This window comes from Aquarana catesbeiana, linkage group LG04 (assembly GCF_042186555.1).
Source record: "Aquarana catesbeiana isolate 2022-GZ linkage group LG04, ASM4218655v1, whole genome shotgun sequence".
Classification (NCBI taxonomy): Eukaryota; Metazoa; Chordata; class Amphibia; order Anura; family Ranidae; genus Aquarana; species Aquarana catesbeiana.
The window spans coordinates 42247092-42263955 of NC_133327.1; the positions used below are offsets into that span (position 1 = coordinate 42247092).

Below are 16864 nucleotides of genomic sequence, written 5' to 3' on the forward strand. Positions count from 1 at the left end.
CAGGGGCAGGTTCAGAGGTGGTTGACGCCACGCCAACTTAAGGCAGGAATGGTGGTTTGTGACAATGGCACCAACCTCCTCTCTGCCCTCCGACAGGGACAAATGACCCATGTGCCTTGTTTGGCTCACGTCCTTAACTTGGTGGTGCAGCGGTTCTTGGGCAGGTACCCGGGCTTACAGGATGTCCTGAGGCAGGCCAGGAAAGTCTGTGTGCATTTCCGCCGGTCATATAATGCCAGTGCTCGGCTCACGGACCTCCAAAAGGAGTTTAACCTGCCCAAGAACCGCCTAATCTGTGACATGCCCACCAGGTGGAACTCAACGTTGGCCATGCTGCAGCGGCTGCACACGCAGCAGAGGGCCATCAATGAGTACCTGTGCGACTATGGCACCAGGACAGGGTCAGGGGAGCTTGGTTTTTTTTCTCCACGCCAGTGGGCCATGATCAGGGATGCATGCACTGTCCTGTCACCATTTGAGGAGGCCACGAGGATAGTGAGCAGTGACAGTGCATGCATCAGTGACACTGTCCCCCTTGTCCACCTGTTGGAGCACACGCTGCGTGGAATAATGGACAGGGCACTTGAGGCAGAACAGAGGCAGGAAGAGGAGGACTTCCTTAGCTCTCAAGGCCCCCTTTATCCAGACAGTGTTTCTGCATGCCCGCCAATCACACAGGAAGAGGACGAGGAGGAGGAGGAGGAAGATTGTGTCAGTATGGAGGTGGAGCCTGGCACTCAGCATCAGCAGCAGTCTTTAAGGGATCAGTCCCAAGAAACCCATGGACTTGTACGTGGCTGGGAGGAGGTGGCTGTGGACCATGTCGTCCTTAGTGACCCAGAGGACTCCGGACCGAATGCCTCAGCAAACCTACGCTGCATGGCCTCCCTGATCCTGCAAAGCCTGCGTAAGGATCCTCGTATTCGTGGTATCAAGGAGAAGGACCAATACTGGCTGGCAACCCTCCTTGATCCACGTTACAAGGGTAAGGTTGCGGACCTTATCTTGCCATCGCAGAGGGAGCAGAGGATGAAACATCTTCGGGAGGCTTTGCAGAAAGGTCTGTGCAACGCGTTCCCAGAGACTGGGAGGTTACAAACTCCTGTTTCTGGACAACGTGTTGCTGAGGCTTCGGTCAGTCAAAGAAGGAGCGGTGGAGAAGGTGGCCGTCTGACCGATGCGTTCAGGCAATTTTTTGGTCCGCAGCCCCAAGGTATGATCGGTTCCAGCAACCATCGCCAGCGTCTGTTTTACATGGTGCAGGAATACCTAGGGGCGAGATCAGACTTGGACACCTTTCCCACCGAAAATCCTCTGGGTTACTGGGTCTTGAGGATGGATCACTGGCCAGAGCTTGCACAGTATGCAATTGAGCTATTGGCCTGTCCTGCATCCAGCGTTCTTTCAGAACGCACATTCAGTGCTGCTGGAGGCTTTGTAACCGATCACAGGGTGCGTCTGTCCACCGACTCGGTCGATCGACTGACCTTCATAAAAATGAATCAGTCTTGGATCATCACCAGCTACCAAGCACCTGATGCTGATGTAACCGAATAATTTTTTTTGAAATCTCAGATCCCTTCAAAGACTGCCTATGCTGATGCTGAGTGACTATCCCTGAGTAATTATACTCTTCCTCCTCAATCATCACGCTGATAGCTTGAAAGAACATTTTTGGTTCTGGGCGCCACCACCAATGCCTAAGGCACAATTTTTCAGCCCCTGTTTAACACGGGCGTGTGATTACAATTTTTGATGCAATACTTTGCAGCAGGGCTCGTTCCTGCGTTCTAACTAGAGTGTCTGTGAGGGGTTGCAGTGTTGTAGCACCAGCACCAGTGCCTAAGGCCCAATTTTTCTGCCCCTGTTTAACAGGGGTGTGTAATTACAATTTTTGATGCAATACTTTGCAGCAGGGCTCGTTCCTGCGTTCCAACTAGAGTGTCTGTGAGGGGTTGCAGTGTTGTGGCACCAGCACCACCACCACCACCACCACCACCACCACCAAAGGCCCAATTTTTCTGCCCCTGTTCAACAGGGGCATGTAATTACAATTCTTGATCTAATATTTCACAGCAGGGCCCTGTGAGGGCTTACGTTGTTGTGGCCACAACAACACCTAAGGGCCAAATTTCTGCTGAGTATATAGGGCAGGCCCCTACTTTCAAACATCTAACTTACAAACGACTCCTACTTGCTAACGGAAGGAGACAACAGGAAGTGAGATGAAATCTACCCCTAGGAAGGGAAATTCTCTCCTGTAAGAGTTAATATGGGAAAAACATTTCTCCTTTCCACTGATGCTTTCCAATCCTTGTTCCACAAAAAACCCCAAATTTTCAAAAAACATTTGTCATTGGGACAAAAAGTGAGGTGAAATCTTCTGAAGAGGAGCACAGACAGCAAAACAAATGTCACAGGGGTGATAACCCTTCCCTATGTTTTTCAAAAAGCTTAAAAAAGATTTTTTGGCTGGAGCTAAACACGTTAAAAATGTACCCGTTCAAAATGACAAACAGATTCTACTTAACAACAAACCTACAGTCCCTGTCTTGTTTGCACCGCCTGTATACTGCTGTTCAGAGTATATAGAGCCTTGTGGCCCCACACCTTTCCTTATTTTAATTTGGGTGCGGGGTTCCCCTTAATATCCATACAAGACCCAAAGGGCCTGGTAATGGACTGGGGGGTACCCATGCCGTTTGTCTCACTGATTTTCATCCATATTGCCAGGACCCGACATTACATTAAACCCGCAAGCAGTTTTAAATGAGATTTTTTCCTTTAAAAATGACATTTGGTGCAGGGACTGTTCTAAACATGGGAAACACGCGCCAATTTACAGGCATACTATAGACATCCCACAGGTACGATATTTAAAGGAATATTTCACTTTTTTTTTTTTTTACTGTAACCATCATTAAAATCACTGCTCCCGGAAAAACGTCCGTTTTTAAAAGTTTTTTTTCATTGATACATGTCCCCTGGGGTAGGACCCGGGTCCCCAAATCCTTTTTAGGACAATACCATGCAAATTAGCCTTTAAAATGAGCACTTTTGATTTCGAATGTTCGAGTCCCATAGACGTCAATGGGGTTCTAACGTTTGTGCGAATTTTCGGTCCGTTCGCAGGTTCTGGTGCGAACCGAACCGGGGGGTGTTCGGCTCATCCCTATTTGAGAACATACGAAGAGCATCCAGGCATATCCATTCCTATCATTGCTGCAGCAAACCCTGCTCCTACAGCGCCATCTACTGACTACCTCAACTCATCCAGTCACATATCAGCTTCCAGCAGTAAGTAACCAGCCCGCAAATTTCAGCTGTCTTACCTACATCAGTCACTATGCCAAAATTCTTGTCGCTCAACACAAAGGGACTGAATCACCCAGTAAAAAAAAAAATCCCTCTGGCTTACAGAGCACAAACCCCGATGCAAAGTCTTATGCATACAAGAGACACATTTCAAACTTGATGAGGAACATCTATGCACCAACAAAAATTCCCCCATATCTTTAAGGCCTTTGGCCCCACAAACAAAAATTGAGTGCTGATAGCGATCAAAAATATGCTTTCCTTCCAATTCCACAGCAGCCTGGTTGATATCGAGGGTAGATACATAGTTCTTGACTGCACCCTAGACAACACCAGATGTACTATACTCAACGTATGCGCACCCAACACCAGACAAATTAAATTCCTAACTAAACTAAAGAAACGGATCCAGGACTTTTGCCAAGGACACCTCATTATGTGTAGTGACTTCAACAAAGTGCCAGACAACCTAATGGATATATCATCACGCACCAACAGACTATCCTCCCCAATGGGGACCTTTATAAGGAATAATGATCTGTATAATATGTGGAGATGTCACCACACCACAGAACGTGACTACACTTTCTTTTCCTATCGCCACAACTCTTACACTCGAATTGACTATTTTTTAGTTGACAAATGGCTCTTACCTAACATCACAAACTCAACTATATCCACAATCTCGTGGTCTGACCACGCACCTATCATTCTCACCATCGACACACTACTATCTGTCTCCAAAATGAGGATTTGGAGAGCCAACGCTTTGATCCCACAGTTGCCCTCACATTCCACCTACACACGTGACCGACTAGAGGAATTTTTCGAACTGAACAAAGGAACCACCTCCAATAATGCTACCCTTTGGAACACCCACAAAGCGTTCATCAGAGGAATTCTTTTAAGCTGAGTGCTAGAGAAAAGAGGACGAGATCACAGCATCTAGATACCTTTACTTCCTCCATTACTGACCTTGAGAAAAAAAAGAAAACACTCCTGATCCATCTCTCAAATCAAAACGCCTACTCCTTAGACAGGAACTGAGAATGTTCCTCTTAGAATCATTTGAAAAATCCCAGAAAAAATTAAAAACTAGGCACTACACTATAGGCAATAAGGCAGGAAAAGCCATAGCCCTCAGAATCAAAGGTTATCACAACAAAGCCAACATTTTCCACTTATACCACCCTACCACTAAAAACTCACTGATACCTAAGCAATAGCTAACGCTTTCAGCCATTACTATAATACGCACCACAATTTAAAAGATGCCTCCATTGTACAACATCCAAAATCGAGGTTGACTCCTTCCTACAGGAAATCAACCTCCCAATAATTTTCCAAGACCAACTTACCGTTCTAAACGCCCCATTTACAACTCTAGAAATTCTGGAAGTCATTTCAACCCTTCCCTCAAATAAATCACCAGGTCCAGACGGACTCACTGGGGAATATAAGCAGTTCAAAACTTCCTTTTTTGACCCAAACGTGCAATGATGCTGCATGCTCCTTTTCTCTCCCTCCAGAAATGCTAACAGCTCTTATCATAACTCTTATCATTGAAGCCAGGGAAGAAACCTACCTCCCCACAAAACTTCAGACCCATATCCCTACTTGATATTGATACCAAAATTTACACAAAATTACTAGCCACTAGACTAACAAATATCATGCCCTCACTAATACATCAGGACCAATCTGAATTTATGAACGGCCGACAAACATTCAGCACTACACGCAGAATTATCAAGGATCCTCGGCATCAAAATGCCTCACAAAATGTTTCAGGGATGGAAAGAATTGACATCTTGAGATTGTTGCCCTTAAAAATTGTGTTTCAGTTGGCTTAACCATGTTCAGTATGGAAAAGTCTCTAAATTGTTACTGGGCCATGAAAATGGATATGTGGGATAAAAGATGATGTGCTAAATGTAGGGGTCAGAAGCATTTCCCCTGTGATGTTCTATCTCTCTATGTATCTATCTATTTATCTGTCTTTCTGTTTCTAAAATCTATAAACTCCTACCAACCAACTCATCTGAGATAAGTGCAGATCATCAACTTCAATCAATATGATATTTGGAGGAAACGGGCACAATTGTCAGTTCACTCACCTCTACCCCTGCTTTTACTTCCAGATGCCAGAGTGAGGGTAGGTACAGTATAAACAGCCAGAGGATCCCATCTCCTAAATCCCGCTGGAGTACACTTCTGACTGGACAGTCCCTAGTTATCTTTAGCTGATATAATTTGTAAAACATTCATTTACCTCTTTTTGCCTTACAAGAAATGCATCAATTAAGCTTGTTTGGTCGCTCTCATCTAAGTTCTTCAGATATTTTATGAATGTTTTTGTAACAAATTCAAAGATTTCCTGCACATTTCTCATGATAGTTTTGTGGTTACCAGGAAGAAAGCCCAAGAAAGGGAAAATATTGTATATCTGTTTAAAAAAAAAGTAAAGTTAAACTGTTAGGTTGCAGTGGTGACATAGTTACAACTTTTTTTACTTTCAATATGTTTTTATTTTAATTAGTACATACAAATTATGCAATAACATATGTATACGCTCAGGAGGGAATGCCTCCTAGGGTAAGACACTAAAAAGTTACAAACAGAAAAGTATTACAGTAGTCTGCTCGGCCTTGGAAACTTGTAGGGAGGCTCTCTGACGATTATCTGGATCCAAATACAAACATAACAAGATCCTGGCTCTTCCCCTAAAACTTTAGGGATCTCTTCCCTACCCCCGGCACCCCTGATGGGAACTGACTGTGCCGGGCAAGGGAATTCTCCCTTACTACACTGCCCATATGGGCCGAGTAAACAGGTAAAATAGGACAGTTGCGTATCCCCCTGAGCGAGGGGGACTACCTAACTGTAGCATTTAATGAATTTATCAACATTTAGCCCTCTGGCTTGAGTTAACCAATAGAGATGATAGAAAGAAGAAAGAGAAGAAAGAGTGAGAAGGGGAGAGGTGGGGAAGGGGGTCCTCATGTTAGGTGAGGAGATATGATTCTTGCATCTGCGTGCCTCTTGCATAATTATTGGATAGACGTGCTTAAAGAATGTTTAGGAATGATGTTGTACCTGAGCACCCGGAATGAGGGAAGTACCCATATATTGGGCCCAAGGCTCCCATATTTTTTGGAATTTCAAGGAGGAGTCCATCAGAATGCTGGTGAGTTTTTCTTGGGTCATGATCCAAGAGATCTTCCTTTTGACTGTGTGGATTGTAGGTTTTGATTGTTTCCAGGCTTTGGCAATTGTGATTTTTGTACCCAGCAGTATAAAGTGAATCAGCGTTTGTGATGCCTTGGTTATGCCTGGGATGCATGTGTTTAGAAGAGCTACCTCTGGGATCCTGGGGACCTGGCAAGCCGTCACCTTAAAGATCATGGAGAAAACTTTTCTCCAGAAAGTGCGGATTTTGGGACATTCCCACCAAATGTGGGCCATGGTGCCTAGGTGTTGGCATCCTCTGAAGCACAGAGGGCTTGTTGTGGGGTATATGGTTGCTAGCCTGGTTGGGGTTAGGTACCATCTGGTTAGCAGTTTGACGCTTGCCTCCATGAGTGAGATATTTTGGATCCCTTTGGATCTGAATAGAGCTGCTTGCCAAGTCTCCAGATCTCTGCTAAGTTGAAAGTCAGTCTCCTAAGCCTTCATGTATGGGGTTTTGTCCATGGGACAAGTGAGGGCTGAATATATCACCGAGATTCCCCCCCTCTGCTCCATGGCTTGACCGCACCACAACTCGTAGGCTGTAAATTTGGGGGGAAGGGGTTTTTCCTTCCAGATGGTATGTAGGAAATTGGTGATTTGGTAGAGGAGTATAAGGTGTTTGATGCAAAATTTGAGATCGATTGGTCCAGTGGGGGTGAAGAAATGTCCTATCCGGTATAGCCCTTTGTCAAGCCACCATTTGAAAGCTGAGATGTCTAGTCCAGGTGGGAAATTGGGGTTGTGAAAGAGATGTGCTAGAGGGCGACCCTTGGAGACCAGAGACGGGACCAGTCGGAGGGAATCCCATAAGGCGCAGGAGTGGGATAGAGTGGGTGAGAGGATGGGTGGCCTGGATTTGGTCGGGCACCAGAGTATGTGATCTAGTGTGTGGTTGGGGATGGCCTGTCTTTCTATATTGACCCAATCAGGTTTTTCATATCTGGAGTAAATCGTGGACAATTGTGCGAGTCTGGCTGCTAAGTAATATTTATGCAAGTTCGGGAGACCTAGCCCTCCTTTGCTTCTGTGAATGAATAAAGTGTTCTGGGGGATGCAATATCCTTTTTTACCCCAGATATATTTAATTATGTTACTCTGTAGAGATCGTAAGTGGGCTTTCCTGATTGGTATAGGAAGGGAGCGAAAAAAGTAGAGAAGTCTGGGTAGGAGGGTCATTTTGATGGAATTGATTCGGCCTAGCCATGATAGCTCATGTTTCGACCATTGGACAAGGTCTGTTTCCAGTTGTTTAAAGAGAGGGGGGTAATTGTGTGTGTAAAGAGTTTCTGTTTTAGCAGTCAATGTGATACCTAGATAGCGAATGGATGTATCGCTCCATTTGAATTTGAAGGATTGTTTGAGAGAGGAGACTGTTTGAGGAGATAAAGAGATGTTGAGAGCTTGGGATTTAGAGAAGTTAACTTCAAGTCCTGAGATTTTGGCAAATTTCTCTAACAATAAGCAGGGATTGGGTAATGTAGTTAGGGGGGAGGTCAGGAAGAGGAGGATGTCGTCGGCGAAAAGGCCGCATTTGTGCGTTTGGTCCCCGCAGGTCACCCCTTTGATGTCCGAGTTATGTCGCACCGCGATCGCCAGTGTTTCAATAGCTATTGCGAATATGAGAGGAGATAACGGGCACCCTTGCCTGGTGCCTCTCATAATTTCTATAGGTTTGGAATAGTGTCCCTGTAGACATATCTGGGCCCTCGGTCGGGAGTAAAGGGCATGCAGAAGGCCAAGGAAGCGATCACCGAAGCCCCACCTCTCCAATAGTGAGAAAATGTAGGGCCAGGAGACCGTGTCAAAGGCCTTCTGCAGGTCCAGGGACAACAGGAATCCTGCTTGGGTTGATCCCCCTTCCCAGTTAGTTTGCAAGATCGAGGTAATATCTATTGCCCGCCGTATTTGGTCAGGGCCCTGTCTTCCAGGTATGAATCCCACCTGATCCTTATGTATGTACTGACTAATGAAGGAAGATAACCTGTTAGCCATTATTTTTGTGAGTACTTTTAGGTCGTTATTTATGAGGGAGATCGGCCTGTAGTTGCTAACGTCCTCGAGGTTCTTGTCAGGTTTGGGTATGACTGTAATCAAAGCTGTGTTAAGGTGAGTGTCTAGGGGGTCTCCACTGGTCTTGGAGTTAAAGAAGGATGTCAGGTGAGGTGTTAGAATATGCGCAAAGGATTTATAATAGGGTATGGAGAGACCATCAGGACCTGGGGCGGACCCCTTTCTGAGGTCCTTGATGACCCCCAATACTTCCTCTTCCGTTATGGGTGATTCCATCCTTTGTTTGTGAGCGTCTTTTAGGGAGGGGATAGGAAGGGCCTTCAGGAAGCTGGGAATTAAGTCAGCGGTGGGTGTAATAGGTCGTCTATACAAGTTAGAGTAAAATGCTTGGAAAGCTTCTAGTATCTTGGACGGATTGGTTGTGGGGGGTTGACCGTTTACCCTGATCTTAGGTAGAGCATGAGTTTTGATGGGGGGAGAAAGTTTTGTTGCCAGTAGGGGGCCTATTTTGTCCGCCTGCGTGTAGAATTTATGTTTGTTCCAGCGAATGGCCTTTTCAGCTTTGACTGTGAGTGCTAGGTTCAGATATAATCTGGCTTTGTCGATAAGCGAGGAGGGGGCCCTGGATGGATCTTTTTTGTGTGAAGCTTTGAGTTTATTGTATTCTGCGTCTAACCGAAATATTTCAGCTCTTTGTTCTCTTTTTATCTGCGTGGAGATCTGAATGAGTTTACCCATTATGAAAGCCTTGTGCGCTGCCCAGAGCATTTCCGGGGATGTGTCCGCTGTTTTATTGAGTGTAAAGTACTCCTGCAGTGCTGTTTCAAGTTCCGTGACTCTTATGGGGTCAGATAGGAGCGACTCATTGAGCCTCCAAAGTCCCCTAGATCCACCCAGTGCCCCTGTTTTCAGTGTTATGGAGACAATGGAGTGATCTGATAGGGCCGATTCTCTAATTTGGGCTTTGTGTATTGATGGGAGAATAGAGGATGGGGTCAGGATGTGGTCGATCCGTGCTTAAGTGTTGTGCGGGGAAGAATAATGAGTGAAGTCCCGCTTGTTGGGATTAAGTTCCCTCCAAGTGTCAGATAGGCCATGTGCATGTATCGTCTTTGCGATTCTGAGACTTTCTTTGGTGGGACGTGTGAGTTGAGACCGCGGGGGTTTAGACTTATCCATCCCCTGATCGAACGCTGTGTTCGAGTCACCGCCAAGAATGATCGTCCCCTCTAATTTCTGTGCTAGTGTGTGTAAGAGTGAGTCGAAAAATTTAGCTTGTCCTCTATTCGGAGCATAATAGGAGACCAGTGAATACAGATGGTCTCCCACCATGCCCTTTACCAAGAGGAACCTTCCCTCTGGGTCAGTATGTTCAGAAATTTTCACAAATTTATGGTTTTTGGAGATTAAGATGGCGACTCCCTTGGTTTTGTTGTTTGCGCTCGCTAGAAAGAACTGTGGGAAGTGTGGGTAAAGAAACTTAGGGCTATACCTGGACGGGAAATGTGTTTCTTGCAGCATAATAACGTCTAGCTTGAGATGTTTATAATAGTCAAGGACCTTTCTCCTTTTAACCGGGGAGTTGAGTCCCTGAACATTGTGTGATGCTATGTGTAGTTGAGTCACGGTGCTATCAGCCATGGAGCAGAAGGAAAAAGATGCAACGTAAACAGCCCCCACTTACCCTGAGATGCTTTGACACTTGGGCAAAGGTGTGAGGATCATTGTTCCTTGTCGGTGGGTTACGGTTAGGTACTTCTTCGAGAATGTGAATGTTATCTGAAAAACAGAATGCAGTTATATGCAATGCTGTGATCGGGAGGGAGGGAAGAACAGAAAAGAAAAGTAAAGGTCTCCTAGAAAAGAAAGAAAGGACACGGGGGAGGAGAAACCCCACATGTCCTTCTGAAGAGAATCCAAAAATGTCTGGCCCATCCAGGCTCAGACAACCTAACCCTCAGAAACCGATGGGTATCCAAGGGTTAGATAGGTGCGCAAGTGGTCCGTCACAAAACCGGACGCCCTCTAAAGAACATGAACTTCAAATGTAAATAATATCCTCAAGTAAGCATAGCCTAGTATCTAGCAGCCTAACTGGCTATAGACCCTTCACCTCCCCTGTTAGCACATTTCCCTCCCTCCTCACTCCCCAGTCCCCCCCCTAGCACAGCAGAGTGTCCATTGGGGGAACTATTCAGGTTTCCCCTTAATGAGTGTCCAAAGTACTCTCAGGTGCAGTGTGGGGGGGAAAACTTCCGTCCTTGTGAGAGGTAGTTGCTTTGTGGACAACGTACACTGCGATAAACGAGGTCAGTGGAAAAAATAAACAAAAACTGAAAAATAAGTGAACCGAAGAGTTAGTAACCGGTGCACGGGTGACCAGCCTGCTCTAGGATTTAGGCACGAGGGACCCCCACAGATGGGGGAATCATTCCTCTGGTCCCTGCTTCACACCCGGGATGTGTTAGGTAATATCAAAGTCACCACCGGCTTCAAGATGGGTTGTTGTCTTTGGCCTTCTTAGCTTTTCCTGTGGACCACAAAGGAGATTTGGGGCTCGGGGGGGGGGTTCTGTCTTTTGTTGGAGATGGCTCCGGCATTGGTTGTGTCCATAGCAGCTTCCTGGGAGATGATTTTCAGGTGTAAGAGGAGCTTTTCTCCTTCTGGGAGGGATGAGAAAGCAAATTGTTTTCCCTTAACAGAAAATTTAACCGCGAAAGGGAAGGCCCACCTGTACTTTATATCTCTTTGGGTGAGAGCGAGAAGTAGGGGTTTCAATGATCTCCTCCTCTGGATCGTGTAGGGTGAGAGATCCGCGAAAATCTGCACTTGGTAACCCATGCACATGACTGTGTGAGCGGTTCTGGCCTGTCTCATCACTTCCTCCTTCACTGTGTAGTGATGGGGTTTGGCAATAACATCTCTTGGGGTACCATCTTTTCTGGGGGGCCCCAGGGCTCTGTGGGCCCTGTCCTGCTCTAGGCAGTGAGATGGGATGGTGGGGATCAGCTGTTTAATTAGGTCTTGTACTGCTTCAGGTATATTTTGAATCGTTTCAGGTAAGCCACGGATTCTGATATTGTATCGTCTGGACCTATTCTCGAGTTCGTCAATACGTGCCATGGCTATGTCGAGTTTGTCTTGCACGGTACATATGTGCTGGGAGTTTTGGTTAGTGATAGCTATAGTTTCTTCAACTTTGTGTTCGATCGTGTCAATCCGGGCTCCTAGATTGATAAAATCAGTCTTGAGATCTCCTGTGATTTTAGCTTCCGTTTGTGCTAATCCCTTATTCAGTAGATCAGAGAATCTGAGGAAGAGGGCATCCATTTGAAGGGCCTGATCACTGGCCTGGAAATCCTGAGGAGAGTAACCTGTGTGCCCTGTGTGAGAATACTTGGGAGACAGAGAGAAGTCCTTCAGAGGGCGGTCTATGGGGGATTCAGTGGAGGCTGGTGAGGGGGTGAGGATAGGTGGGTATCCCGTTTGCCTTCCTGGAGTGAGGTGCAGGGGGTAGTGGGGCTGCTCTGACCTGTAGTCCGCCTGACTGGAGAAGCTGTGATCCTGTGTCTGTGGCTTTGCCTGTGTTGCGGCGGCCATCTTGGATGTCCCGGCCGTTTCTGCTTCCAGCAATTGTGGCCACAGGCTGCCTTTAACCTGTGCCCCTGTCATATGGGGGTGTAGCCGGGGCCCTGTAGAGTGTCTCCCCTTGTTTTGGGGGCCGTCAGTGCGCTGAGGAAGGCGTGATGGGCGCCGTCGTTCTGTGAGGGAGCGGAGCTCTAGGCAATCGCGGCCATTTTGCAAGCTCCGCGCATGCGCACCAGTTTCAACTTTTTTTAATATTGTTATGGCTACATTTTCTGTAATATGTTATGAAGGCTGCCATTCCTGATCTCTTTTAGAAAATGCTAGATGAGGTGAATACTTTCAGAGTCCCAGATGCAGGACAAGTATACAGGTCGGGACTCACTAGCTCTGGGACTCACTAGCTGAATCAATGACCTGGAAAGCACTGAGGTCAGAGACTGCCAGGAAGCTAGCATTTTTAAAAGGTGATAAGCAATTGCATCACCTCCATATTTCTCTCAGTATAGATTTCCTTCAACAAGCTGTTTCTCACTCTTTTAAACCCATGAGCTAATATCAAGTGCTGTCTTCAGATTGATAAATTGTTATTAACAACCTCTGCTCTGATGTATTATATCTAATCATATTATCTGTAATCATTTTGTTAATTGGTTTTAGTGCTTGGGAAGAGTCAGGAAAGGAGAAATTAAATATGAAGACTACTCAGATAAAAATCATCGCGCTACTCTACACAATAAAAGAATTAAAAAAATGTGATATCCAATACTAAGTGAACAAAACAGTGCTTGTTTTCCACTATTCACTGACATGAGTTCCCACACCAAACATATGTATAAACAACAAAAAGTGCAGCGCAACACCACTCATTGCATAAAAATATTAAAATGGCAATCATTTAATATCAAATCACACTAAATATTACATAAAAATGTGATCATTCATAACCCTCATAACATATACACACAAACCATCATGAATAAATAGCTTCATAAAAATATATGTGTAATATATAAATCTGCAAAAATGTATAAAGTAATAAATAAGATAAAGTCCACACTGATTTGAAATTAAAGTCCTGTGTTAAGACTGCATGTGTGCTCCATATTCTAACATGCCCCAATAAAAAATGTGCTCCACATCTCTTGTGCCAAAAATAACAAATGCAGGAGTGCTCCACCTTTGTGTGTCCACCACCAGTCTCAGGTGCCTCTTAGCGTCATCACGCCTGAAGGTTGTGGAGTGGCTATTTTGACATATCCTTTCTAGATGTCCATGCTTAAGGGGGCAATGTACAGTATATATATGCCTATCAGTGATTATATCCTGTGCACTGGATTTAAAGTGCACTGCGTTTGTGAGTACTTTTTCCTCTTATTGAATAAATTGTTTTATGAGAACTTATTATACTATGGAAGGTTTTGTTTTTTTTCTGCTGAATGGTACGTTTGCCAGAGGCATTGTTTGGAGAGTAAAACAACAAGGGCTGACAGCGCTTAGGGGCTGAAATTAAGTAGTTATAAAAGACACTGCAAGGATCCACAGACACTGTTTAATAAACTCACTGCAATTTATTCACAATGTCCTTTAGAAGAAGTACATGTTCCATAGAACATTGACATAACATTATCATGCTGATGCAGAAGTTGGCTTGGGCACTGATGGGTCACTCATCCCGGGCAGGAAAGGCCATGGGGAGGCATCAGCCACCGTGGCCACAAAGATGTAGCAGACTGCGGGAACGCATGCAGTCTTAACGCATTACGCCCACTTCATGAGCTTCCTCAGCAGGCCTCCAGAGCGGCAGTAACAGGTAATTACCTTCGGCCAGGAGGCTGGAATGTAGTTTGAGCTATACTCGTAAATGAAACCCTTCTATAAATGCTGAATACTTTACCACAATACTATTTCCACCATTACACTGGCACATGTGCAATAGACACGCAATCTCATGGTTAAACAAATATTCACTGTCATATGTATTTTTAGTAGATAAGTCCTCACTCTATTGAGGCTGGGTTCACATATGTGTGGCCGCAGGTTCGTGCCCGGGGTCCGGTACGTGTCTGTTCACCAGTTCAGGTGCAATTCAGGTCTGAATTTTTGCCTGAATTCGCACCTGAACCGGAATCAAACATACACAGGACCCTTTGGCAAACTGCTCCCTGGCTGCCCTGGACCTGTGTGAACCAGCTCCATTCGCATGACTCGCATGTCATGCGAATCGGGGAAACTTGCATCCAATTTGCATATACGTGAACCCAGCCACAATCTTGCCCAAAGCAATCCTGCACATCATCAACCTTTTACAATGAGCATTTATACTACCAAAGCTTTACAGAGTTTGGTGGAGTTGCTGTGTCACTAGATGCTTTGTTTCATTACTGCATTGAAAAATTAATTTCCTGTTAAACTTCAACTTTTAGACAACTTGTGGGCCTCACATTCTTATCAAGCACACTTTGATATGGTGCAGAATAGTTACCTCGATGACTGAATGCTGTCCAGGCTCTGAAACAGCGAAGCAAGCATAAACCATTACATTTCAACCACTACTGTATTGTTGATATCAGGTTCTTTTCCTGAAATGCAGTCTTTGGTTTGCTCCAAGCATGTCTGCTAACAGAGTCATGGCAATAGAGTATGCACCATACCTGTGCACAGGAGTGTGTGTATTTAGTGCACATCCAAAGTTAGCATTGATACCAAGCAGCCTATTTAAGAGATAGTCTGACTCTGTATCAGTGCTGACTGGTCTTTTGCTTGTTCTTATGGAGCCATTGGACCATAGGTTCATCTTGATAGTGCCAGGTTGGACCGCCTTTTGCCCTCGGAACTGCCTTAATTATTCGCGGCATAGATTCAACAAGGTTTTGGAAACATTCCTCAGAGATTTTGGTCCATATTGACATGATAGCATCACACAGTTGCTGCAGATTGTCGGCTGCACATCCATGATGCAAATCTCCCATTCCACCACATCCTAAAGGTTATCTAATGGATTGAGATCTGGTGACTCTGGTAGCCATTGGAGTATACTGAACTCATTGCCATGTTCAAAAAAACAGTTTGAGATGATTTGAGCTTTGTGACATGGTGCATTTTTCTGCTAGAAGTAGCCGTCAGAAGATGGGTACACTGTAGTCATAAAGGGATGGGCATGGTCAGCAACAATACTCAGGTAGGAGTTTAAACAAAACTCAATTGGTACTAAGGGACCAAAACTGTGCCAAGAAAATATCCCCCACACCACCACCACCAGCCTGAACCGTTGATACAAAGCAGAATGGATCCATGATTTCATGTTGTTTACGCCAAACTCTGACCCTACCATCTGAATGCCGCAGCTGAAATCGAGACTCCTCTGACCATGCAACATTTTTCCAATCTTTATTGTCCAATTTTGGTGAGCATGTGCGAATTGTAGCCTCAGTTTCCTGTTCTTAGCTGACAGTAGTGGCACCTGGTGTGGTCTTCTGCTTCTGTAGCCCACCTGCTTCAAGATTCGATGTGTTGTGCGTTCAGAGATGGTATTCTGCATACCTTGGTTGTAGCGAGTGGTTATTTAAGTTACTGTTGCCTTTCTATCATCTCAAACCAGTCTGCCCATTCTCCTCTGACCTCTGACATCAACAAGGCATTTTTGTCCACACAACTGCTGCTCCCTGGATATTTTCTCTTTTTCAGACCATTTTCTGTAAACCATAGAGATTGTTGTGTGTGTGAAAATCCCAGTAGATCAGCAGTTTTTGAAATACTCAAACCAGATCCAGATGGCTTCAGGTCTCCTCCCCACATGGTATATTGCAGCTCATAAATAATAAGAAAATCCATAGTACTCTCTGTACACTCAGTTTATTAAAATAAGGAGCAAAAACTCACATGAACAAAGCAATCTGTTAGCATAAAAGCATATACACTCACTGGCCACTTTATTAGGTACACGTGTTCAATTGCTTGGTAACACAAATTGCTAATCAGCCAATCACATGGCACCAACTCGATGCATCTAGACGTGGTGAAGACGACTTGCTAAAGTTCAAACTAAGCATCAGATTGGGGAAGAAAGGGGATTTAAGTGACTTTTAACGTGGCATGGTTTTTGGTGCAGAAATGTAAAGGACCCCAGGATCAGTGGGAAGGGTCCCAGGACTGAAGGAAAGGGCACCGGCGGTCAGGGGGTTCTGCACCAGAGCCCTAAAGGTTCTAGTTATGCCTCTGCTTTAACCACGTGACCTCTGGAAGGTTTTAGCCCCTATATGACCAGACATTTTTTTGCTATTCAGCACAGTGCTACTTTAACTGCCAATTGCTCAATCATGCTGCACATCACATAAGCAGTCTTTTTAGGCCACTTTTCCAGAGAGAAAGTGGCAGAGACAAGGCAGGTTTCAACCTGAGATAAAAATTACAGTGTATTATGTGAGAGAAAAAAAGCAGAAAATAGCACAGACATGCTGTACATCTTGTAAGCATTTTTACAAGACCGCATTTTAAGAAGGAGAGATGGGACAGCTTTGACCATGAATCAAAAACTTTAGGGTTTTTCGGCAGAGATAAGAGCCATAAAATATCACAAAAACACTGCACATGATGTAAGCTTGTGTAGTAGGCCACATTTGGAGAGAGAGAGACAATACACTGTCAGGTTTTTACTGCTGCCATGTCCCTATTTGGGAGATTTGCTCTCTCTCTATTTGTTCTGGTGACCATTATCAACCAG

At 45.0% G+C, this 16864-nt stretch overlaps 1 protein-coding gene across 1 annotated transcript in view; it reads right to left on the reverse strand.

Moving 5' to 3' along the window:
* The window catches only part of LOC141141151 (uncharacterized), a 193800-nt gene that overhangs the window by 26432 nt on the left and 150504 nt on the right, over positions 1–16864 (reverse strand). Inside the window, exon 14 of the mRNA XM_073628855.1 lies at positions 5588–5761. Within this exon, the coding sequence (XP_073484956.1) occupies positions 5588–5761 (174 nt within the window). The remainder of the gene's footprint in view (positions 1–5587; positions 5762–16864) is intronic.